At 43.3% G+C, this 23,699-nt stretch overlaps 2 protein-coding genes across 3 annotated transcripts in view; one reads left to right on the plus strand and one right to left on the minus strand.

The window, feature by feature from the left end:
* The first annotated feature begins 7,174 nt into the window (after nucleotides 1-7,174).
* FAM98B (family with sequence similarity 98 member B) lies at nucleotides 7,175-18,042 on the plus strand. The gene is made up of 8 exons (XM_080978980.1): nucleotides 7,175-7,306; nucleotides 9,994-10,142; nucleotides 11,187-11,321; nucleotides 12,511-12,695; nucleotides 13,701-13,781; nucleotides 14,017-14,133; nucleotides 14,757-14,924; nucleotides 15,277-18,042. Exons 1-8 carry the CDS (start codon nucleotides 7,242-7,244, stop codon nucleotides 15,574-15,576), a joined length of 1,200 nt encoding a protein of 399 aa, XP_080835106.1. The 5' UTR covers nucleotides 7,175-7,241; the 3' UTR covers nucleotides 15,577-18,042.
* A 1,759-nt stretch (nucleotides 18,043-19,801) lies between these two features.
* The window catches only part of RASGRP1 (RAS guanyl releasing protein 1), a 47,249-nt gene continuing 43,351 nt past the window's right edge, over nucleotides 19,802-23,699 (minus strand). The window contains exons 17-18 of one of the 2 annotated variants that reach the window (XR_013978842.1): nucleotides 21,131-23,063; nucleotides 19,802-20,873 (exon numbers count right to left, since the gene is read on the minus strand). Coding sequence is in view for 1 of the 2 variants with exons in the window: in XM_080977970.1 (XP_080834096.1) it covers nucleotides 22,932-23,063 (132 nt within the window). In the remaining variant the exon portion in view is untranslated. Of the gene's footprint in view, nucleotides 23,064-23,699 lie in introns of both variants that reach the window. The other variant, XM_080977970.1, reaches the window with a different exon arrangement.

Here is a 23,699-nt window from a genome sequence, read left to right on the forward strand (position 1 = left end):
ACCGCCAGTGACTGCTTGCAAAATTTGGCTGACAGGTCAAAAGTTCGTTTCCTGCCTAGCCAGCTAGCAAGAAACCGCTGCTGTTAGCAATAACTAACCAGACCTACTAAATTTGGCTGGCGGGTCAAAAGTGCAGATTTAACCAGGCCTGCTAAAGAGGCCCCTTTTCCTGTCTTATGCTTACTAATGCAAAGATGAGAAAAGACACGTGTACAAAGGAGAGGGGAGGAATGTTTAGCAAGCAATAAAATGTGTTTAGCAAGCAATATAGATGTGCCACGTAAGGGAATAATTTGAGAAGGTATGGGAGGGGGGAAGAGTGCTCAGAGAGTATAAGAAAGTTTGCTGAAGTGTCTTGCTTTACAGCCAGTATATTTTCAGGAGCTATCCAACTGGTTGTCTCTCTGTACAGATATTGTCTCTGTGCACAGATTTCAATAAACTTTTTCTCCAAAGAAGATTTTGCTTTCCTGGTACTTTTGTTCCCTCCAAGGTCCGGGGATGGCGTGGCTGATGGATCCCTAGGTAAATAAGGCTTCATTTCTTTGGGGGCTCGTCCGGGATAAGCCCTCTCCCCAATACGGACCTGAGGGCCAGGCTCAACCAAGGTGAACAGCTCAGCAGCGTTTGCAGGCTTCCGTGCGCACCCCACCTGTTTCGTGGGGGGAGCCAGCCACACTGTTCTGGAGTGGAGACATCTTGTTGAGGGAGAAAAACAAAGAGGACGGCGCCGAGGGGACAGGTCCGCAGCGGAAAAAGGTAAGCCCAAGGGAAAGGGCGTGGGCCCCCAAGGAAAAGGGGGGCGAGGTCTGATCAGCCTCACCTGGTTGGGCAGTAGAGTGCCAGCCACCAGGAATAAGGGGATTGGTTGCGCAGTAGAGTGCCAGCCACCAGGAATAAGGGGATTGGTTGTGCAGGAAAGTGCCACCAGCAAAAAATTTGGAACAGAAGAAGGAGGGAAAATTATTTTGGTGTGTTTTGAGTATTGCATGCTGAAATTATTTTGGTGTGTTTTGTGTGTTACATGTTGAAATTATATTGGTGTGTTTTGTATGTTGTATGTTGCATGTCAAGATACTCTAGTGGCTGAATTGTCAAGTGTGGGCCAGGGCTTAGTGTCCCCTTGGCCGAGCAATTGTAGGTCTGTTGTGTGTGAAGTATCTGGAAGAAATGGGTTCTGGCCAAAGTAAAAGTACCCCTTTGAAATGCTTTTGGGGATTCAAGCTGATGAGAGGGGAGGATGAGGACATTGTGTAAATTAGATTGGCCCACCCCAAAATAACAAATTGGCCGTCCATCAGGACCCTTGATTTGCAACTCATTAATCCATTATATCAGAACATTTTGAATGTCCACCCTGATCAAATCCCCTACATTTCCACATGGAAGACCAATGTGGAACAGAACCCCCCCCCCCTCCTGGCTGAAGTCATGCTGCCAAAAAGTCTCAGGCAGCCGTATCTGCTCAGTCAGGAAGACAGGAGGACAACCCCCCAGTCCTCCAGGATTCAGAGAGGGAAGAAGATAAAAGTTTTGATGCCCCACCACCTCATGCCCCAGCAACAGCCCCGCCACAGGGAACAGATGGCCCAGCCCCCAATCCCGTGGACAATGCATTGGTAGACCTGGGCGAGGATGGAGAAAGGGAGGAACGAGAAGAGGATGGTGAGGATGAGGAATTTGTAAAAAGATTAGTTAAGTTGATAGGTGATAATAAGAACAGGCAGAACGTTTGAGAAAGTATGTGGAACCTTATGCAGGAGAAGTGGACGTCAGTCCCCATATGTTAAAAACAGCGGGATGTGTAGGGGAACAGAGAAGAAAGTGGCAGAAAGAGTGGGGAAGGCAGTGAAAAGAGTGACCCTCCATAGGGCACATAAGGCACAGGAGGAGGGCGCGGCCAGAGTGATGCCTCTCCATAGAGTGTATGACCCTCTGGCCCCCCACGGGACCTAACGGGGTGGTGCCCAATAGAACTTATACAGTTCAACATGTCCCCTTCTCTAGTGCAGATGTTTGTAATTGGAAGAACCAAAACCCTTCATTTGAAGAAAACCCTGCCAAAATCATTAAGCTGTTTGAGGGAATTTTTTTTTTTAAAACATACAACCCCACTTTTTATGATGTGCAATATTTGATGGATGCCCTGCTAGCTACAGAGGAGGATAGGCGAATTCATGCTGAAGCCCGAGCACACATGAGAGCGCAGGGGGCAGGAGATCAAGCTGTTGCAACAGGATATCCTGAAACTACACTGAATTGGGATTATCAGACCATTGAAGGGTAAAATACCCTCACCACTTATCGCCAGAATGTCTTAAATGGCATGAGGAGGGCAGCCAGAAAACTCACCAACTTTGTGGAGGCCAGAGAAATAGTGCAAGGAACAGAGGAGGCCCCTGGAGCCTACTTAAAAAAGCTGAAGGAAGCCTACCGCCAGTATATCCATGCCCCTATCATAAAAACTGCCTTTGTAGCCCAAGCAGCGCCCGATATTTGCCGAAAAATCCAGATGGGCCACACCCTGAAATGGATGTTAGAAAATAGCCCAAACCACTTATAATCAGAGAGAGGAAGAGGCCCAGAAGAAAAAAGGAGAAGTACCAGGCAAAGAAGTTGATGGCCCTGAAGACGGGAGGTCCACCATTAGAAGAAGAAGAGGAGGGCGAGGCCGCTTAGGAAAGAGTCAGCGTGCCATCTGCCGAAAGGCACCTATTTCCTCTCCCAGGCTAAAATGAGGAAATGTCAGATGCTACTACATCCGCGTTAGAAATTCCAAGTCACCACAACCCTCAACCCAGCTGCCCTATTACCGGTAGGAGTAGGTGAGGAGCCCACGCATGATTGCATTGAAGTAATGGATGAGGTGTATTCTAGCAGGCCTGACCTTAAAGATGAAGCAGACCCCCAGTGGCCATCATGGTTTATGGATGGAAGCAGCTTCATTGAGGCTGGACACCGGAAGGCAGGTTATGCAGTGGTAGCCCTGGAAGACCAGGTGATCGAAGCAAAGTCACTCCCGCCTGGAACATCGGCCCAGCTGGCAGAGCTAACTGCGCTTACCAGAGCCCTGAGCCTGGCAAAGGGACAGAAGATAAACATTTATACAGATTCTAAGTATGCATTCCTGACTTTACATGCCCATGGAGCCTTATGGAAAGAAAGAGGTTTGCTTACCTCCAGAGGACGCCAGGTGGCCCACCCACAAGCCTTGTTGAACCTTCTGGATGCTGTATGGGAGCCCGAGGCAGTGGCAGTTATCCATTGTTATGGACACAAGACTGGACCAGGAGAAGTGGCCAGAGGAAACCGATTGGCAGACAGAGTGGCCAAGGAAGCAGCCCAAGAACTGGCCCCCGCCTCGGTTATTGGAGCACTGGTCCCAGAAGAGATTTTAAGCACCACTGACAAGCCAGCTTATACGAAGCAGGAAAGGGACACTGCAGACGCTCAGGAGCTGACATTGTCCAAAGAAGGATGGTACCTTACCCCTGATGACAGGATATGGATTCCAGAGTCCCTTTCTCGGCAGGTTACTCAGAGATACCATGATTCAACCCACATAGGACCAGATGCTACAACCAAGCAGCTGGAGAAATGCTTCTATATAGCCCACCTCTACCAACTGGCAGCCCAGATTTCCAGGAAATGCCTGCTGTGTCAAAAGAATAACCCCAGAACCGGACCACTAGCTCCCCCAGGAGTTCAGCATAGTGGAACTGCACCTATGGAAGATCTTGTCGTGGACTTTACTGAATTACCCCGTTGTGGACTACACCGCTACCTGCTGGTGGCAGTGTGCACCTACACCGGATGGGCCGAAGCATGGCCAACAAAGACTGAAAAGGCATTTGAAGTAACCAGGTGCCTGCTTAGGGAAATCATCCCTCGCTATGGATTGCCAAGGTCCATAGGATCTGACAATGGACCAGCATTTGTTCATGCAGTCCTACAGGGACTGGCAAAAGCGCTCCAGATCAACTGGAAGCTGCATACTGCTTATAGACCCCAGAGTTCTGGAAAGGTAGAGAGAATGAACAGGACTCTAAAGAATCAGCTGCCCAAGCTGACACAGGAAACCGGGTCTAATTGGGTGACCATGTTGCCCTTGGCATTACTCAGGGTCCGCAGTCTCCCGTCAAAGCGAACCCACCTGTCACCCTTTGAAATTGTGCTTGGGAGACCGGTCCCATATGTCAGAATGTTGTCCCCACATGCTGGTCAGGATATGCAATTGAATAATTAAGTCCAGATATTCTTCCGAGTTTTCTTTTGTCTCGACAGGTGGACCCAGGCTCGCAACCCCTGTGTGTTGGCTGCATCAGTTCGAGCCAGGTGATGAAGTGTGGGTAAACGATTGGGCACGGACGCAGCTACAACCGTGCTGGAACCTTATACCATCCTGCTCTCCACACCCACCGCCGTGAAATTCGCCGGCATCACCCCTTGGGTCCACCACACCAGAGTGACCACTATAGATTGAACTGTGCAGTTAAATCCTGATTAACCCCTTCGGCTGACCATCTCCAGACCCTCCGCTGATGACCGCTCTGCTGATATATCTCAACGCACAGCTGAAGAAATGGATGGGAGGGACGCCCGCGGGCAGCGTCCCCAACGTGAAAACCCGTGCCGGGACTGATCCAGGAAGTCCACCAGGACATTTAATACTTTCATAAGGACTTTCTCTTTTCCTTTTTTTTCTGTTATATTCTGTATTGATTTGCTCTATGCCCCACAGCCCAGACCCTACCGAGCCATACCGCCCTTACTGGCCTGCTGGCCTCTGCTACGACTGGTTCGTCTTGCCGGTGGTAAGAGATGGCGTGCTCATTGACTACTGGAAACAGGGGTTTGATGAGGTTACTATACCAACCTCATCTGATGGACCAGGTTCTAATCTTAATCCAGGCGTTAGATGGGACGGAACCTATCTTAATGCAAGTATTGCAGGGGTGGGAGCCTTAACCAGGTGTGCATTGAAATTGCTAAACAAGTGCCAGTAAGAATTGCCACCCCAAGATTTCAGCTTCCATATGCTCTGGTCAGTAGGGAGGCAGCACGAGAGTTCAATCCACCCAACAGGGTTAGTATGGTGATAGGCCCAATAATGCTTCTATTGCTTTTTTGCTTTTGTATTCCCTGCTTGATGCAATGCTTGCAGAATATGATGGGAAAGATGATGTCTCGCATGATGGGACCTCGCGTGATTGCTGTAATGAGAGAATATAGACCCCTACCCCAGAACGAATCTAAGTAATAGATTGTTCAAAAGAAGAGGAGGGAGTAAAGGGAGATGGGAAAAGGTTTCTCTCAATATTTTCTGTGCTTAGAACTCTGTACCTAAGAAAGGTTGCTCTCAAATACTATCTGCAGTAAATTCCTGTGCTAATCCTGTGCTAATCTTACTTCTGCAAATTTTGGCCAGACAGTTAGCACACCGCCAGTGACTGCTTGCAAAATTTGGCTGACAGGTCAAAAGTTCGTTTCCTGCCTAGCCAGCTAGCAAGAAACCGCTGCTGTTAGCAATAACTAACCAGACCTACTAAATTTGGCTGGCGGGTCAAAAGTGCAGATTTAACCAGGCCTGCTAAAGAGGCCCCTTTTCCTGTCTTATGCTTACTAATGCAAAGATGAGAAAAGACACGTGTACAAAGGAGAGGGGAGGAATGTTTAGCAAGCAATAAAATGTGTTTAGCAAGCAATATAGATGTGCCACGTAAGGGAATAATTTGAGAAGGTATGGGAGGGGGGAAGAGTGCTCAGAGAGTATAAGAAAGTTTGCTGAAGTGTCTTGCTTTACAGCCAGTATATTTTCAGGAGCTATCCAACTGGTTGTCTCTCTGTACAGATATTGTCTCTGTGCACAGATTTCAATAAACTTTTTCTCCAAAGAAGATTTTGCTTTCCTGGTACTTTTGTTCCCTCCAAGGTCCGGGGATGGCGTGGCTGATGGATCCCTAGGTAAATAAGGCTTCAGTCCCTTTAGACAGAAAATGAATCAAATTCTAGGCTTTTGCTTCTCCCCCCCAATACCTTGCTATTCAAGTATATTATCAAATTTTTAAGATAATGTGCTTGTTTTTCTTTAAGCAAACATTCTTATTCACATATCCACCCATGTTCAATAACCACACTTAAGAACATTTGTTTAACCTTTCCCGAAGAGGCTCATGTTGAATGGGGGAAACAGAAGATTTTAGGCTGCAGTTCTGTGCCTATTTATCTGGAAGTGTTATTCTTATTTCTGTTTTTAATTGAATTTATATACCGCCCTATACTCACAGGTCTCAGGGAGGCCCGCAGAATAAAATCAAAATATAAAACCAGAAAATACATAATCAAAATAAAAACAACCCAATAACCCCCCCCCCCAAAAAACCCCCAGCACATTTTAAAGGGCACAGGATGTCAATCAAATCAAATCAACCAAAGGCCTGGTTAAAAAGGAATGTTTTTATGTCCTTGCTTTGAACTCATCGGGACTGACTTCAGAGTAGACGTGTGTAGCATCGGGGCAACAGGCAAATGTTAGGCATTGGCAGGGCCGGATTTAGGTTTGATGAGGCCCTATGATACTGGAGGTAATGGGGCCCTTTATATGTCCAGCTGTCCTTTGTCAACAACAAATTACCACTGTTTTTTGTGATGAATATATGCTATATGGTACGCTATATGGTAATTTATGCTATATGGTAATTTATGGACCTAATAGGTATCTAAAGTCATTTGCCACTGTTGCTGTATGTAGGTTTTATTTTATTTGTTTTCTATCTTATATTTTGAAAATGTACATCTAGTAGTTTTTTCCCCTTTAATTTTTTTGGGGGCCCCCAAGAGAGTGGAGCCCTTAGCTATACGTAGCTTGTTTAGTTTATACGTAAATCCGGCAATGGTGGGGAAATAAAAACTGAAGCGAGCAGGCTTTGCAGGAAAGTTTGCATGCTCTAGTTGAGAAGCTGAGCTGACTCCGCCTAATCTAAGGCGGCTCTCTGAAGAGATTTCGTACTGCTGCTGCTGATTATGCGAAATATCATGCACACCCGAATGTGCATGACTCTTCTTTCCTTCCTTTTCCAAATTCCTAGCAACGGTGCCGATTTATCGGGATTAATCTGTAAGGGCGCTTGAACTGCAAGGAGGAACCAAAAGGCTGGGCAGCGGGAGGGTAGCCGGGCCCGTCTGAGCGGCGCGCCGGATGGCGGGCGTTCCCGGGGGCGGGGCCGAGGCGGCTGCGGGCAATGAAGGCACCGGCGCAGGATCTGAAAATGGAGTGCGACATCCTGGACGCGCTGGAGGCTCTGGGGTGAGCGGGGCGAAGGCGAGGCGGCGGAGCTCGGGGCGAGGAAGTTGGGGTACCGCTGCAGAGAGGTGGTTCGGGAAGGCCGGCTGGAGAGGAGGGCCGCTCGGGGATGCGCATGCAATCCGGTTCAAATCAAGGCACCCCTTTTAAAATACTCGCCGCCAGTGCCTTCGCTCCCTTTGAAATCCCGGGGTTCCCCTTGGCCTCCCCTTTGACTCTCGTGTGCGTGGGAGAATTGTTCGTGGAGCCCCGGGTGGACCAAGCGCGGCATTTGCGCGCGCGCGCGCGCGTGACACGCTTTCAAAAATCATCTGCTCTGATTCTGCTGATCAAAGACTGGGAGAGAAATCAAAAGAAAATAAAGACCTACGGGTATCGGGCGGTATATAAATTCAAATAATAATAATAATAATAATAAACAAATAATATCCAAGTATTAATGAATAATAATAGGTAGACATTTGTTTCTCAACTTCGCAGCGTCATCTGTTTAACAGGCGCAGAGTTTTGATTGCTCACTGAGTACCAACTGCTGAGACTGCTCTGTTGCAGCAGTATTTATCGCTTCCAAATGTGTGCTAATTTGATTAGTTGAATAGGAGTGCTCCCGCTTTGACCAAAGAACTTTGGTAATACATGCAAAATACATGCAATATTTATTTATTTATTTTAAAAAAAAATAGCTAGAAAGATTGGTAGAACACCATAGTAGTCTTGCAATAATTGAAAGTAAGAATCAGTGGGTACAAATGATTATATACTGATGTCCCACTGGCAGCCCAATCCTCCTAACATGATCACAAGGAAGAAAGCTCTGTGGTTTCAGTGTCACAGCTTCCAAGTAAGGTTGCTTAGTTATTGCAGCCTTAAACTTATTTAACTGCCCTGGCCTGCGCTTTCTTGATGGGGGAAGAAAATGTACATATTGAGATGGAAGAACCCCCAGGTTTTATAGTTTGCCATGTATGCTACCATATTCCAGGGACTTTTTATCTTCTTCATGCCCCATGTGTGGTGTCCCTGAATGAGAAATTGGCATGTGGCAAAACTAGACTCAAAACGAAATTCCATCCAACAAGCATTGGAGAAGTGTGTAAAAACACATTAAAAAAACACACAATGCATTGAGGCTAGGATTATAGGCAGGGTGTAGGACAAATGCTGGAACTGTAAATTCTTAGCATGTGCATGTATTTCACAGATGGGAGTTTTAAATGAATTTTTGTATTTCATTCTTAGTTACATAAAATGTTGCTTTCTTTTTATTGATGTCACACACAGCAGAAGCACAATACTGCATGCATAACTCTGTGTGATGGCTTGTACAGTGGTACCTCTGGTTACGAACTTAATTCGTTCCAGAGGTCCGTTCTTAACCTGAAACCGTTCTTAACTTGAGGTACCACTTTAGCTAATGGGGTCTCCTGCTGCTGCTGCGCCACCAGCGCACGATTTCTGTTCTCATCCTAAGGTAAAGTTCTCAACCTGAGGTACTACTTCCGGGTTAGTGGAGTCTGTAACCCGAAGCATTTGTAACCCGAGTTACCACTGTACTGTACTCATTTGCTTCTGTATGGAGTAGCAGGTGAATCAGAAGTTCACATGTATCCGGTAATGTTATAGGTGCTTGTTACAGTTCAAGCTTTTATGAACATCCTGGAAAGTTCATAGCAAAAGCCCATCTGGTCCTGCATCCTGTTTTTACAGAGGCCAGCCAGATGAAAAGCCCACAAGCTCCCCAATTTTGCTCTCCAGCAACAACTAGTCAAAAGCATATTGCCTTTAATATTTGAAGTACTACATAGTCTGTATGATGCATTTAGAATAATCTAGGTGTATGCCTTGGAATGCAACGTGTGCAGTTACGCTTGGCATTTGATATACGGTAGTTATTGGCAACATGTTGAAACATTGCTGACCATTCTTTAAAAATGTTAGTACAAAAACTGCCATGGGATTTCCATCCATTTACAGTAACAAATTTACAAACTTGTAGTTGGCTTTTTTAAAAAAATTGCCCCTGATTAATCAGGCAGAAGATTTTGATTTTTTAAAGTATTTGAATACAGTGTGTATATAAATGCATGTTAAAAGAGGCATTCTCACTTCTCACACACAGGAGGAATGGTTCTTCTAAGACGAAAACATATTCTTCTGAAATAGTTTTATCCCATATGTGAATTTATTTGATAGATTAAAACTCATATAATCAACATTTGGTTGCAGCCTTAATAAATAATAAAAATAATCATTTAATTCATTTCTGTGGAGTCAAGAGATGGAAGGAACAAATGACATAATGGTAAGAAGTAAAGTTGTTCCCCACCCCCCAGCCAAAAAACCCCCAGCCAATTCTTTTGTTATTACAAAAAATAATCTTGAGAGGCGTAATTTTACATTAGGCACTCCTCTGCATATTGTACAGATTTGTTGTCGCTAAAACAGATCCATATTGAAGTTCTGTTTGCCTTAAACATTTTAAAAATGGGTAAACAAAAAGAGTTATTTTTGATTCACAACCACTTTAATTGCACACACTCAGCTGTCCAACAATAATACACTCTTACTTTTCAATAAAGGAATATTTGTGAATGACTGAATAAATTCCACAGTGAAACAATTTTTCTACTTTTAAATTTTAATTCCTGTACTTAGGTCATATGTTTTGTGTTCTGTATTTTGCTCCCCAGGTACAAAGGCCCTCTTTTGGATGAAGATGCCCTTAATAAAGCAGCTGAGAGTGGTCTGGCTTCACAAGACTTCTGCGATCTTTGTGTTTGGTTAAGTTCCCAAATACAGCCGTTGTGTGACTTGGAAGAAAGCATCTCCTCAACAGCTGGTAATTTGACATGATTTTAATCTGTTGGAATCTTGTTTGTGTGTTTGTCATAGCTTTCCGTTTTGTAATTTATCTATAAACATCTCATGAATGTTTCACTTTGGAAATAAATTTGTTGTGGAGATAATTGAAGTGATTTTTGACATTCTGCTGTGGTATTAACACAATTAATGAAGAAAAGTAGTGATGTTTCTACAGTCTTTCTAACCTGTAGATCTATTATCGAGGGGGGGGGATTGTGTTTGTTTTGTCACCTGATTGAACAGAGTTGAACTGATCATGTACTCAAAAAAATTAAGAGGATTCTTTTATATTGGTGAACATGACCCTAAAACCTTCATTGCTTGAACCGAAACTCAAACACAAGCACTTTAAAACAGGAAAGGTACCTGACTTCTCCCTACAAAGGCAGACGAAAAGAGACCCGAGTCTTTTTCAGGTGTAATGAATGGAATGCAGAAAAGGTATCACGTGTGAGTTGAGGCAGTGGAGAGAAACATACTAGCTGCACACATACAAAGTGTTGATTTCAGTTGCCTTCTAGCTTGTGAAACTGCAGAGCTGGGAGCCTCTTGTATGTAGCCAGGAGCAGCGAGGAATGAAGCGCCTTATATTTGGGTATTTTTTCTTGTTTTCCTTTCCCCACTCCAATTTTAAAGGTGTGGCTTATTTTCGGGTGCGGTTTATATTCGGGCCAATACGGTAATGGGTTTATACTTCTTGTTCTTTGCTGCTGCAAAATACAAAATACCCTGCACAAAAATAAATTCAGGTTGTGTTTCTGTGCCATTCATTCTGTCTTTTTGTTGGACTGACTTAATTCTGGAGGATATGATATTAGTTCAGAGCATCACATTATTCTGATTTTTAAAATTAGGGTTTTTTCCAGCAAAATGTTACTTAAAAATCTTAAGAGCAATTTGTATGATATTTTTTTCTGAATTAGTTCACCTGGTTCCCAACTATTTTTTAAAGCACCAGAGCTGGAACCTGATATGAGGGTTTTTTAAGTGTATGACACTTTCTTCCCCTATGTTCTTAAAGGTGGTGAAGATGTTGAAAGTTTACAGCTTGAGATGAGTGGCTTTTTAAAAGAGCTGGCTTGTCCATATTCATCACTTGTGTCTGGAGAAATTAAAGAGCGGTTAAAAAAGAAAGAAGATTGTCTTAAAGTCCTATGTAAGTTACCAGAGTCTTTCTGTTTGCAGTTTTACAGGTGACTGTTTTGTTTCACGCAGAATTCTGGAGACAGAAAAGGCCCACTTTTTCTGGCCTTGTACAGCCTACATCCAGGCTTATGCACTGCAGGAGCCACATGGCAGCAGAGAATAATATTTGAAACCTGGGTACAATAGTTTAGAACTGAACAAAAAAAGGTCCACTTTATGCTGCCATATATCTGCCTGTCAGGAAGTCACAGGGCTGGTTTCCACTGCTGACTTCTACCCCATTACATTTCTGCATTTATAACTGGGCAGAGAATGGTTTGTGTGACGTGGGCTCTGTTTGGAATCAGGCAAACATTATTTCTAGACCAGATGCTCCTTTCAAGAGTGCAGCCTGGTTCTTGCTAATCTTTCTGCAAGGAATTGCAATGGGATTGATCAGTATGAACCAACCAACAGATTATTTCCTCTAAGGGGGAAGAGGGGGCTTTCCCTAGATGTGGATTTCCTAACACATCATTAAATTATTGACTGATAATCTGAAAAGGAAGTTTATATCAAAATATATTTCAGATGCATTTTTCATCGTTCATTATTACTTAAAACATTATTATGTGCAACAGTTGTATAGCAAGGGTGTGGAACCCAGAAACCAAATTCAGTTCTTCAGCCCTCTGCTTGGCCCCTGGGACTCTTCCCAGGCCACTCCCCCTCTCCCCAAGCCCCGCCCCTCACTGTCCCTGCCCTCAAGTGCTTTTGCTGGCTGAAATGTGTCATTGGATTGAAACAATGCCTCTTGCTTGCCTGGATAGAAATGGGTGGAAGGGGAGATCTCTGACTTTTGCATGGCAGTGCAGCGAGCAGCATTCCAAAGGCCAGGCTCCACCCACATTCCAAAGGCCAGGCTCCACTCATCTGTGGCTCCACCCACTTTTGCCTCTGGTCCTGCCAACCATTGGCATGTGGCCCCTGCAAGGTTGTTCACTGCCTGGTCTCTGTAGCCTTTGTGCTGAAAATGTTGTAACACTGACATGGCTTTTAAATTCTTTTCCATTTTTTCTTTGCATCTTGTTTAATTTTCATATTTACATCCTCACCCAGTTCTGACCAGAGAGCATTAATCTTACTGGTTTGCTTGTTGAAACACATTCACGGATCCTTCTCTAGCTTTTACGTATCTTCCCCCCCCCCCCCACCTCCAGTATTTTTAAGCACAGAACTTCAGGCTTTGCAAATATTGAAATTGAAAGAACATAAAAGTTCTCATTTGACAAAGAATAATGACATCCACCAAGAAATCCAAATGATCTGCGACGTCCTGGGTCTACCAAAGTCATCACCTTCATCTTCTGATATTCCGGTCTTATTAAGCAATATAGAGTCAAAGGTACAGTGTGTATTTTCTACATTTGAGTGTCATTGGTATTAGTTTTGTACACCTGCACAGCCCCAGTCCCCTGTAAAAAAACAAAAGCCAAGGAGTTGAAAGGGCCTTCTCAGGGTGACAGGCAGATAGGGTACCTGTTTAGGAGCTTTTTTTCAGTGGGAACTCCCCAGAACTCCGTTCCAACACCTTTCAGGCGAGTTCTGGCACCTCTCAGGTGGGCACCGTTGCCATTCTAAAACATAGAGGGAGGCGCTCATGGTGAGTTGTGACACCCCCTTTTCTAGAAGAATGGCACAGCTAGTAGTTGCTCTGAAATGCCCTATGTTTTTGTTCAACTGGAAAGAATTATGGCATCAGGGGAAGCCTGCATAGTTGTTGCCCATAGAGCCCCACCTTGGGTGAAGGATTCCTGCATTGCAGGGAGTTGGACTACATGATCATCATGGTCCCCTTCAACTCTACAGTTCTGTGATTCTGTGATTCCCCACCCCCCCACCCTCAGGTGTGTGTGGTAGCAATGGAGCCTGCATTGGTAAGGACAGCCATACAACCCCTTTCCTCATTAGATGTCCTGTCACGTGTGAAGAAATCTGCACAGGAACCCAGAAAGAAGTCTAGGTGACTGTAGCAGCTCTTATGTGTGGTAGCTGTTTTGCCTGCCCTTTGACCCTCTCCACGCTGCTGTCCCCTTGCTTACTCCGGCTGCAGCACCTAGCATCTTCTCACAACAGCAGCTGAAGAAGAAAGGTAGTGTTTCACTCCTAAGTGAACCAGCCAGGGAACACGGCATTCTTCCATACTTGGGCACAGGCAGGAGGAGTCAGTCATGTGGTGAGGGGGAAGAAGCATCTGGCCTGCCTGTGTGAATCATCTCATAAGATGACATTGAGAGAAAGGATCCAATTGTCTTTGTGGAAATTCTATTGTACTTTAGTGTCACTATGTAGATACACAGGATTCTTGTAATTGGTTTTATATAAATATATGTATCTTTTACTTTTTCAGGTTAAGGACATTTTATCAAAAATGCCAAACACTTATGTGGGCAAATCTCTGCTTAAAACTCCTTTGAATGCAGATCAAATGGTAAAAATTAAGTTTTTTCACTTTTATATTCAATAGCATACAAATACCTGCTGAAATTGATTGCTGCTTTTTGCTTTTCTGTCTTTATTTGGATCAAAAGTGAATGCATTCTTCTATGATTTTTGACATAAAAGAAGAAATTTGTAGCACCTGTAGTTGAAAAGTGTTGTGACTATTTAAAGTATTTTCTGTATTTTAGACTGCTATTGAACTGTTTTGTGCTCCAATGCCATAGGGAAGGTTGGAAAAAATAAACGAGACTCTTCTCAGTGAATATGAATGCCGTCGTCGTATGTTAATGAAGCGCTTAGACGTAACTGTACAGTCCTTTGGTTGGTCCGATAGAGCAAAGGTAAACATGTTTTATCAACTTCCTGGTAGCTGACTCTCCTGTGGTTCCATAAGCATTTAATTGACGATGCACAATTTGTTAATATAACAGTTTTATATTGTAAATACTAGAGAGAATCCTAGTTACTGGTTTCTCTCTACATTCAAGGGCATAGTGGGTTTTTTTTTAAAAAAGGGATTGTATTAGATATTTTTCTGTTAAAAATACTAGTTCAAAGGTATACATATAGCCAAGAACTATGTGTGCAACTGCAGTTTCTTTGAAATTCCTTCTGCATGAGTCCTGGCAGCTGAAGAGACAAGCTGCTGCTTAAACTGAAAACTGGCTTGCAACTTTGGCAGTGGGAGCTATGAAGCAAAAACACCACCACCTTAAAATAAAGCTCTGAATGCATGTATGATTCATTTTACCTCCTAACTGCAACCTTCCTCATCTATAGCATTACTCAAATAGCGACAAATGTTGTTAAGGCGTTCGGCCAGCTGTTCCTCTTGTTGCAAGGACCTTATGTGATACTAGACTGCAAAAAGGAACACATGGCATATTGGACATAACTTAAAGTGCTCCCCGCTTTTGTTTTAATATTTCTGCAACTCTGCAATATGTCTACATTTATTTTTAAGGTGAAAACAGATGATATTGCAAGGATTTATCAACCCAAACGTTATGGACTCTCTCCTAAATCAACTATTTCATTAGCCCATCTTCTAGCAGCTCGTGAAGACTTGTCGAAGATCATAAGAACAAGCAGTGGATCGTCACGAGAAAAGACCGTTTGCTCTATCAATAAGGTAGGATTTCCCCCTCATGCAAGATGAGCTTTAGGAGCTTTCTTGAGCTGACCCAACCATTCATAATACGCCAGTGCTTGTAAACATGTCTAATGTGTGAAGTGCTTAATAACTGAATGTCTTCCTGGTAATCTAATGAGGTTGGTAACTGTGCACTGAGGAATCTGAATTCCTCTGGCTTTATTATTATTATTGGATTATTTATTAAATTTGTATACCCCCCCCCTATACCTGTAGATCTCAGGGCGTTGATAGGAGAGCATCCCCTGGAAGCCCCATGTGCTCAGTGATGGGGGAAATATGGAATAGAAATGTACTAAAATAAAATTTTAAAACTTTGCTTCCACTGCAGGTCTTGATGGGAAGAGTACCAGATCGTGGAGGCAGACCAACAGAAATTGACCCACCACCACCTGAAATGCCCCCTTGGCAGAAGAGACAAGATGGTGGTGGTAGAGGGGGAAGAGGAGGAGGTCGAGGAGGAGGGGGGGGCTGGGGGGGAGGGGGTGGTGGTAGAGGAGGAGGAGGGGGTGGAGGTTGGAGAGGAGGGGGAGGGGGTTTTCAAGGGAGGGGAGGAGGCTACGGTGGGAGAGGTGGGTATGGTGAGTCATATGGTGGAAGGGGAGGGGGAGGAGGCTACAGGAGATACTGATACCACTAAATGTTAACTGACACAAACTGTTCATTGGGAGTTTGGGATAAATTGTAGCTGACTTTGCAGCATGATGTTTGACTTATGTTGGTCATGCTTTTTTGAAAATTAAAATATTCGGTTCCCTATAAATCACTTTGCACATGATAGCTTTCCTCCACATGCGACTTCCTTTTATGAGACTGCATGTACGTGTGTGCATTTGTCAGACGTGATGATCTATATGTGGTCTAAAACCATGGTTAGCAGGGAGTTCCTGTATGCAGCGTCTGTGAGAGACTGTGAGCCCAGAGAACATGCAAGGTTTTCTGTATAGAAGTGATATCTATGTAGAAAATGTTCCATGTGCACAGTGGCCTTATATGTTTCAAGTGTAAAATAACGGTTAAAGAAGCCATTGGGTTTTTTGACTCTGAGATCTGGATTTTTATGTAATATGAGAAGCTTCGGAAACATGAGCATTAACAAAATAAAACAGAATATAAAATTAAAATTGATTTTCTTTGTAAGTTTTCAAATTGCAGTGATTCCCTCAAACGTGGGAAGCATTGTATATTAGATTTGGCCTCCAATTTCTTCAAAATGTTTATGAAAAATGTAGAAATGTATACTAGCTGTAATGTTATCGGATTCAAAATTAAAACTGCAGGAGGTTTCCATGAAAATGCTGGGGGGATGCAAGTCTGTATTTTTTTTTGCAGTGACGATAATTGGAGGTCTGCATTTTTTGGTTGGCCTTGCTAGCCAGGCTATTTCTGCTTGCCAGCTGGCTGGCTGCAAGCAAACACCTTCTCCCAACAGCAAAAACGATTGCTCCTTTCCTGTAGGAAACACTGGAGGAAAGTATTCCAGCTTCACCTGATGCATGGCCAAGTCTCTCTGCTGAGTAGCTGCTGAAGGTGTCTTCATCTCCTCACTTCTCTTTCCTGTGAGAGAGAAAGGGGGATAGTGCAAGCTTCTGCTGATGCTTGATGGTGTGGCACAGAGACCCACCACCGAGCAGCGGCTGCAGGTAGCTCCCCCCTCTCTTCTTTTCTCTCGGGGAGCACAGCAAAACTGCTGGGAGGATACCCACCAACTCTTACTGCTTCTAAGTTGAAAGGAAGGGTTTACACACCACTTGATGTGGTGAGCATAACTGCCAATACCATAACCCATATGGATAAGACAAAATTCCAAACATCAGGAGTTCCATAAAATGGACCTATACCATGAACTTACAATAAAACTAACTGGTTCCCAGTGTGTTCTGCTAGAGTTGGCTGTTGAGAAGGAAGGAAAAAATGTGTGCGCATGGACCTAGAAATGTCCTTGCAACTTTCCCCTCCCACATGATGTCATGCTTACATCATCCTTGCTTCCTAATAAGTAAGCACGGGGGCTGGAAATATTTGACAAAGCTAACCACTAGAGTAAGCAGAAGAATAGGACGGTGGAACCTCGGTTTTCGAGCATCTTGGGAACCGAACGATTTGGAACCCGAATGCCGAAACCCAGAAGTAATTGCTTCCGTTTTCAAACCCGCCTCGGAAGTCGAACGGCTTCTGAGGCATGTTTCTCCGTTTTTTTCAATGGATTTTGCCCACCGCCCATTGATCCTTGGTTTTTGGATATTTCAGAAGTCGAACGGTCTTCCGGAATGGGTTACGTTCGAAAACCGAGGTTCCACTGTATCTCAGTTGGGGCCTCTTTCCTGCATTTCTTTCCCTGGGAGAAAAACAAGTTTTTGTCCTCCTTCCTTGTATACAGAGTTACGTATACACATATCCTAAGCTCATTCTAGCTGTTAGATAGTACAGAGTTGGTGTTTTTAGTTTAGTGGAGAGCAGATTATACAAGTATCTCCAGCTAGAAGGAAAAAAAGCGAAGAGTGGAATATTACAAATATTCTCTCTGCCCAAGCATGATCAGCTTGCCAGATGGAGCCACCCTCCCTCCTCCCCTACATGCTGTTCTGGGGTTCTGTGAGCCAGAGGTTGGGGAAAGCCTGAAAGTCTTTGCACAGGGCTTCCCTTGACAGCATTCATTAAGTAAATTCCACCCTAAGACATCTATCTACCCTGTTTTTTAAAATGTAAACTATTTTTTTTAAACATTCCTTACCCTTTGCAAATCACAATATATTTCAAAACAGTAAATTACTGGCAGTTTTGATCCCTATACAGGTGTGTCTTGTCAACCTAAAAAAAATGCAATAAATTAAACTTGCTTGATTTTTGAACGTTTCTATAAATCGGTTTTTTGTACGTTTTAAACCTGAACTGTATTTTGTGAAACACATTTTCTGTAAATAGTTTTGTGTTAAGAGCAATTCCATTTATGTTTGAACACTTTCCTTTTAAAAATGCTTGTGGACATAGTGAAAACCTTGTGCTTTTTGACAACCAACTGGAGAGTATTTTGTGTTTAAGAAATAGGTTGTTTACACCTGTGAGCACTGAGAAATAAAGTACTGTAAAGCTGTCATCAATGTAGCTTTTTGTACACTGAATACTACTGGCTAGCTACAGTATGCAAGAGGGACAGGCCTGTGATCAGGAACCAGCAGTATGGGGATTGGCAGTGGCAATGGTGCTTGAAATTAAATAACATAATGTGGTAGATCAGGGCAACTTCTATTTTTCTTCAATCTTTATGTAAGCTTTTCTGGAACATTGCATCATAAGCAGTGTTTTCCCATGTCTCCCTTCACAGCTGGCAATTGCATGCACGCACACAAACACACACACCCCCCTAGTTCTCCAGGAAGGGACAGTCATAGCTCAGTGGTAGAACATCAGCTTTGCATGCAGAATGTGCAAATGTAGAGTGGCCATGGTCAATTTTTGCATTGAGCCCTAGAAGATGTGGCCCCTCGGGCTGAAAAAGATGCCTCATCTGGTAAGAATAAAAGAGCCTTTCTGGATCATGCCAAAAGCTAGAGGCCTATAAGAATCTCATAAGCATTTGTGAGTCTCAGCAACTGATATTTGGAGGCAGAACATAGCCACTGACATCCTTATCCCCCATGAATTAGTTTATTCCTCTCTTGTTGTTGTTTAGTCGTTTAGTTGTGTCCGACTCTTCGTGACCCCATGGACCAGAGCACGCCAGGCACTTCTGTCTTCCACTGCCTCCCACAGTTTGGTCAAACTCATGTTTGTAGCTTCGAGAACACTGTCCAACCATCTCGTCCTCTGTCGTCCCCTTCACCTTGTGCCCTCCATCTTTCCCAACATCAGGGTCTTTCCCAGGGAGTCTTCTCATGAGGTGGCCAAAGTATTGGAGCCTCAGCTTCACGATCTGTCCTTCCAGTGAGCACTCAGGGCTGATTTCCTTAAGAACGGATAGGTTTGATCTTCTTGCAGTCCATGGGACAGTCCATGAAGAGTCTCCTCCAGCACCATAATTCAAAAGCATCAATTCTTCGGCGATCAGCCTTCTTTATGGTCCAGCTCTCACTTCCATACATCACTACTGGGGAAACCATAGCTTTTACTATACGGACCTTTGTTGGCAAGGTGATGTCTCTGCTTTTTAAGATGCTGTCTAGGTTTGTCGTTGCTTTTCTCCCAAGAAGCAAGCGTCTTTTAATTTTGTGGCTGCTGTCACCATCTGCAGTGATTCCTCTTTTAAAGCTATACAAATTGGCGGCCATCACTACAACTTGTGGCAGCAAATTCACTCATTTGCCTATGCACTGTGTGAAGGTGCTTTCTTTTGTCTTCTCTGAACCTTCCAACATTCAGCTTCATTAGATGGCTCCAGTTTCCAGCGTTATGAGAAAAGAAGAAAGACTTTTTATCCATTTTGCCCATGTGATGCATAATCAGGAGTTTGAAGTAGATTACCGGGAGAAAGCAAAAGTTAAAAAGGCAGATCAAGAGATTATCATAATTCACCTGAAGCTTGGTTCTCTTACAAATGTGATCCACGTACAGACCGCTGTTAGTTATTCTCTGGCAACATGTAAGAACTAACATGTTTCTAATTTGATGGATGCAGTTAATTCTCAATCCTTCATGTCTGCTTATGGTAAATACCAGCTGTCACCACGTGGGGTGCACCTGCATTAAGAAACATTCTCTGCATGGAACTGAGAGAGGCAGGATGAAAATCTCAGCACCTTATGCCAAAAATAATTATGGGAATTGCATCTGGCTGATCAGCTAAGAACTGAAAGTCTCTGGAGGCTCTTGCCAGACCCAAGGCTACCACAGATAGTTCAAGAACAGAGCACAAAAAATTACTGTGTAACTTAATTTTAATAAATATCAAACAAAAAATTGCACTTTAGCCAACCTTTATAGCCTGTACATTTTATAGATCAGTTTCTTTGATTGTCATAGTTTCACATATATCACGGTCAATGAAAGCAATTTATTTAAAGAAAAATAACACACAATTGGTGTTACAACGTATTTCTAATACTTTTTTTATTTTACTATTTTCATCTTGTTTGAACAACAGTAAATGTGAGGTGACTGGCATAAATATAAGACAACAGGCCTAACAAGGTGCCAAGTTTGCGTTGCTTTGGCATGTGTATTTGGCACAAAGAATGCTGAGGGAAAGACGATGAGCTAGGTCAGTACCACTCATGGACAGCTGAATGTCAAGATACTGTCTTTCAAAAAGTTCGAAATGGCTGCCATGCGTGTGCTAGAGCAGTAATACATGCACTTGCTTGCACTGGAGATGACCCATACCTATGTTTCCTTGACAAAACCGTACTTGTTAACAGAACTGTGCTTGTGGCACCAAAGCCTTGCCACAAACAATGCATGCAGCTGCTTGAGAGGATAAAACTACAGCCTAAGCATATGGGAGTTCACCCCAAGATAAATCCCAGTGAGTTCCACAAGGCTCATTGTTGTGCAACTGTCCCCAGAATTAGGACCTTCATTTATTTTATGTACTCTGGTCTAGCCAAATATCCTGAGTCAATATAAAAATACTGAATGACAAAGCAGTGCAGAATCATAAAAACCAATCGTTCACAGAGGTTAAATTTCAGCCCAACTCAGAAAGGCAACTTTAACAGATGCTCTTCAAAATAGTAACAGCTGGCAAGAGTTGCCACTGAAAAGACTGTCGTCTAAGTCACACCCTGTTTATACCTCAGATAGTTGTGGCATTCTTAGCAGAGAGAGCCTCATTGGATCATACTGGATGTGAAGGGCTTCCTTCAGATAAGAAGTCATTTAGGCTTTTAAAAGTCAGTTCCAGTTCTCTGAAATCTGCCCACAAATTAATTAGCATACCAGTCCAAATGTAGCTCTTTTAGGGCCGATGTAATTTGTTTCTTCTTACTATTTCTTATTAATAGCTTGGTCTGCTGCACTCAGGACAAACTGAGCTTTCCACACAGTGGAATGGGATTTTCCCATTATGCTAATCAAATCTAGGTTTACCAATACATGCATGTTGAGGGCAAGGTCTTTGTTTCCTGGGAAAGGGTACAACTAGTGCCCCATGTATAACTTGAAAAATGCACTCCTACTCATCACTGCTCACGTGGGCCCAGGTAGCATTTCCAAGCAGCATCTTACCCAGGGCAGGCTCTCCTATCTACTACCATATTTACTAATAATTAACATGCTTGTCTTAAACAAACTGATTATCAACCTTCCTCAATCTCATAACTCACTCTAAGCACCCATTAAGAATTTTGACTGCCTCACTGGGATTTGAGAAGGTAAGCTATAATCAGGTACCACCTGCCTACTAATGACACTGTCATGCAAAACCTCACACCATTGCCATGCAGATGTTAAAACAATGTGTGAGACAAAATGGAATCCAAGTCCTATGGCTCAGTTAACCACTCCATAAACATTCAAAGATTCTTACAGAAAGTTAGTTTAAGGTGAAATCCTACTGTCCCATAGGGTTTAGGGGGTGTCTTCTCCATGTTTTGTGCCAGAAAACAAGGTCTACCCCAGAGAACACTTCATTGCAACTGTGGAAACCACTGCCATCAGTGCTCAGATGACAAGGAGGAAGGGAAATGTGTGTGTTACGAGTAGACCAACTAGTCTAATACTAGTTTTGACTGGATACTTTGTAGGTTTGCCCAGAAAGAAAACTGTTGCCTGTGAGAAGACTGCTGAAGGAGGGCAAATGTTTGCAAAGGAAAAAGCAAACTTGCCAGATGTGTCAGTTTAGCTTTTCATTTCTATGTTCCCTAGATTGTTCTTGTTTAGTGTATAGCTTCTAAGAATCAACACAGTTCACATAGGTTTTAGAAAATCATGCTTGGTCAATTTTAAATATTACATATATATTTACAGTTTGTAAAGTGTAGTTACTTTATCAGCTCAGCTAACAATAAGAACAGGTGCTAGTTCCTTCAACTCACAAATTTACATTACAGAAGCTGCTCACATAAATAATCTTACAAGCCTCTTACTCTAGGCTTTGTAAGTAAAAGTACAAAAAAAGTTATTTAACCATGAAATTACTCCAAAAGGAGTAAGCATACACAGTGGAACACAAAGTACAAACACCACCATTGCTGGGCACATCATAATGTCATTCTTGTAAAAAATAAATTATAGACTCAATTTGAAGCCAGAGATTTAACCAGAAGTTGTGAATAAATATTAACACAAGCTACAGAAAGGGTCACAAGTGTCTGATACCATATTTTACAGTGCATCATTTATGTGTCAGTTCTGGAATCATGATAAGATGGAAATCTAAAGTGATTTTCGCAAGACAACACTAAGCAGCTTTTAGCATCTCTAATGCTATTTGTCCACAGGTCTAACGAATATGTATTGATTGTGCAGGGCTACAGTTTTGAATTATTAATCTTAATTATGCCAACCCTCCAAGGGCAGTAAGGTTGGCTGTAGAGGTAGGGGGTGTATCCAGCACTGCAGTATCATTCGCATAACAGGCGCCTGCGCACATAATAAAGCTCCCCCTCTTCCTTTCCTGCTGCCTGCAGTCAGCCCCCCCACTCCATCCCCGCCACCTCATGCCCTCAAAATGTGCTCCAAATGCTTGTGAGATATTCTGGAGCAGATTTGTTTTGGGGGAGGGTGTGCCGGTGGTCCATGAGCAGATTTCAGGACCGTTGTTTGTGTTAACCTTGTTCGCCATGCATACTGAGAGCTACACTGAATTCCACCCCTTGTTATGAAGGCAGCAAGAGTAATTCTTGCCATAATTCCAAATGCCGTCATTTCCGCCAAACAAAGGGCAAACTGTTTGAAACCTGTTGACAAGGCATGCATATGCCCACAAGTACTAATATCAGGCAGGACAGGGAAGACTGAACAGGAATACCTCTGTTTAAAAACCTGCCGCTCTGCATACGTTTGAATGCATCGCCCTCAAAGGTCCCATTGCCTTTACTGTCCACCTGGCTACAAGCAGTCTCCATGTTCCCTGCTGTCCAGTATGTGGTTTCTTCGAATGCTGAGGAATTCGATTTTCTTATGTGCCTGTTTAAGCCGTAGCTTTAAAGCTTCATTCTCTGTTGTAAGGATGTTTCTCTCCTAAGCAAAAAACACAGGTTGGTGTCATCCGAGCAGAATATACTTTAAAGAACAGTTTCGGTATCTACAGTCCTCCTTAGCAGAAACACTTGCTTGACTAGCATCTTATTCTCCAGGTTCACTTAACTATTATTCAAATCATAACGGCTTGAACAGTAAATGGAGTGAAAAATAAACAGCTGTCTGCATAAGAGAGGAGCAATTACTGCTACTGCATCTCTCAAGAAAACGAGACATGCTCTCGCGTGCAAAAGACAACATTTAATCAAGACTCTAAGAGAACACATCTGTCTAATATATAGATTTTTTTGCCTTATGCATTGTAGGCAATGCGAAGGGAGAAGGAAAATGTCGCTCCATCCCAACCTGACTACAAGAAAATGGCAGAGGAATGGATTTGATGGTAGCTCTGCCATTCTCTCCCCAGCCCAGTCAATGAGATTACAAGGTGGGATTGCTTTGTTATCAGGCTTCCACCCCAATGACACTCATTAGGCAGCCGACAGCTACTTCCCTTAAACGTATCACATCCCTTATAACTATTTGACATTTAGCAGTAGATATATCAGGGATGTTACCTACCAACTGAACAAAATTGAACCTGGGTCTTCCCAGTCTATTCTGACTTTCTCAAAC

This window comes from Podarcis pityusensis, assembly GCF_964106645.2.
Source record: "Podarcis pityusensis genome assembly, chromosome: 1".
NCBI lineage: Eukaryota > Metazoa > Chordata > Lepidosauria > Squamata > Lacertidae > Podarcis > Podarcis pityusensis.

What these genes read in the sequence shown, in the direction of transcription:
- FAM98B (XM_080978980.1), top strand. Translation starts at nt 7,242, where the DNA reads ATGAAGGCACCGGCGCAGGATCTGAAAATGGAGTGCGACATCCTGGAC. An exon ending in TAAGCAATATAGAGTCAAAG is followed by an intron (nt 12,696 to 13,700) that starts GTACAGTGTGTA and finishes TTACTTTTTCAG; the next exon opens with GTTAAGGACATTTTATCAAA. An exon ending in CTTTGAATGCAGATCAAATG is followed by an intron (nt 13,782 to 14,016) that starts GTAAAAATTAAG and finishes CCAATGCCATAG; the next exon opens with GGAAGGTTGGAAAAAATAAA.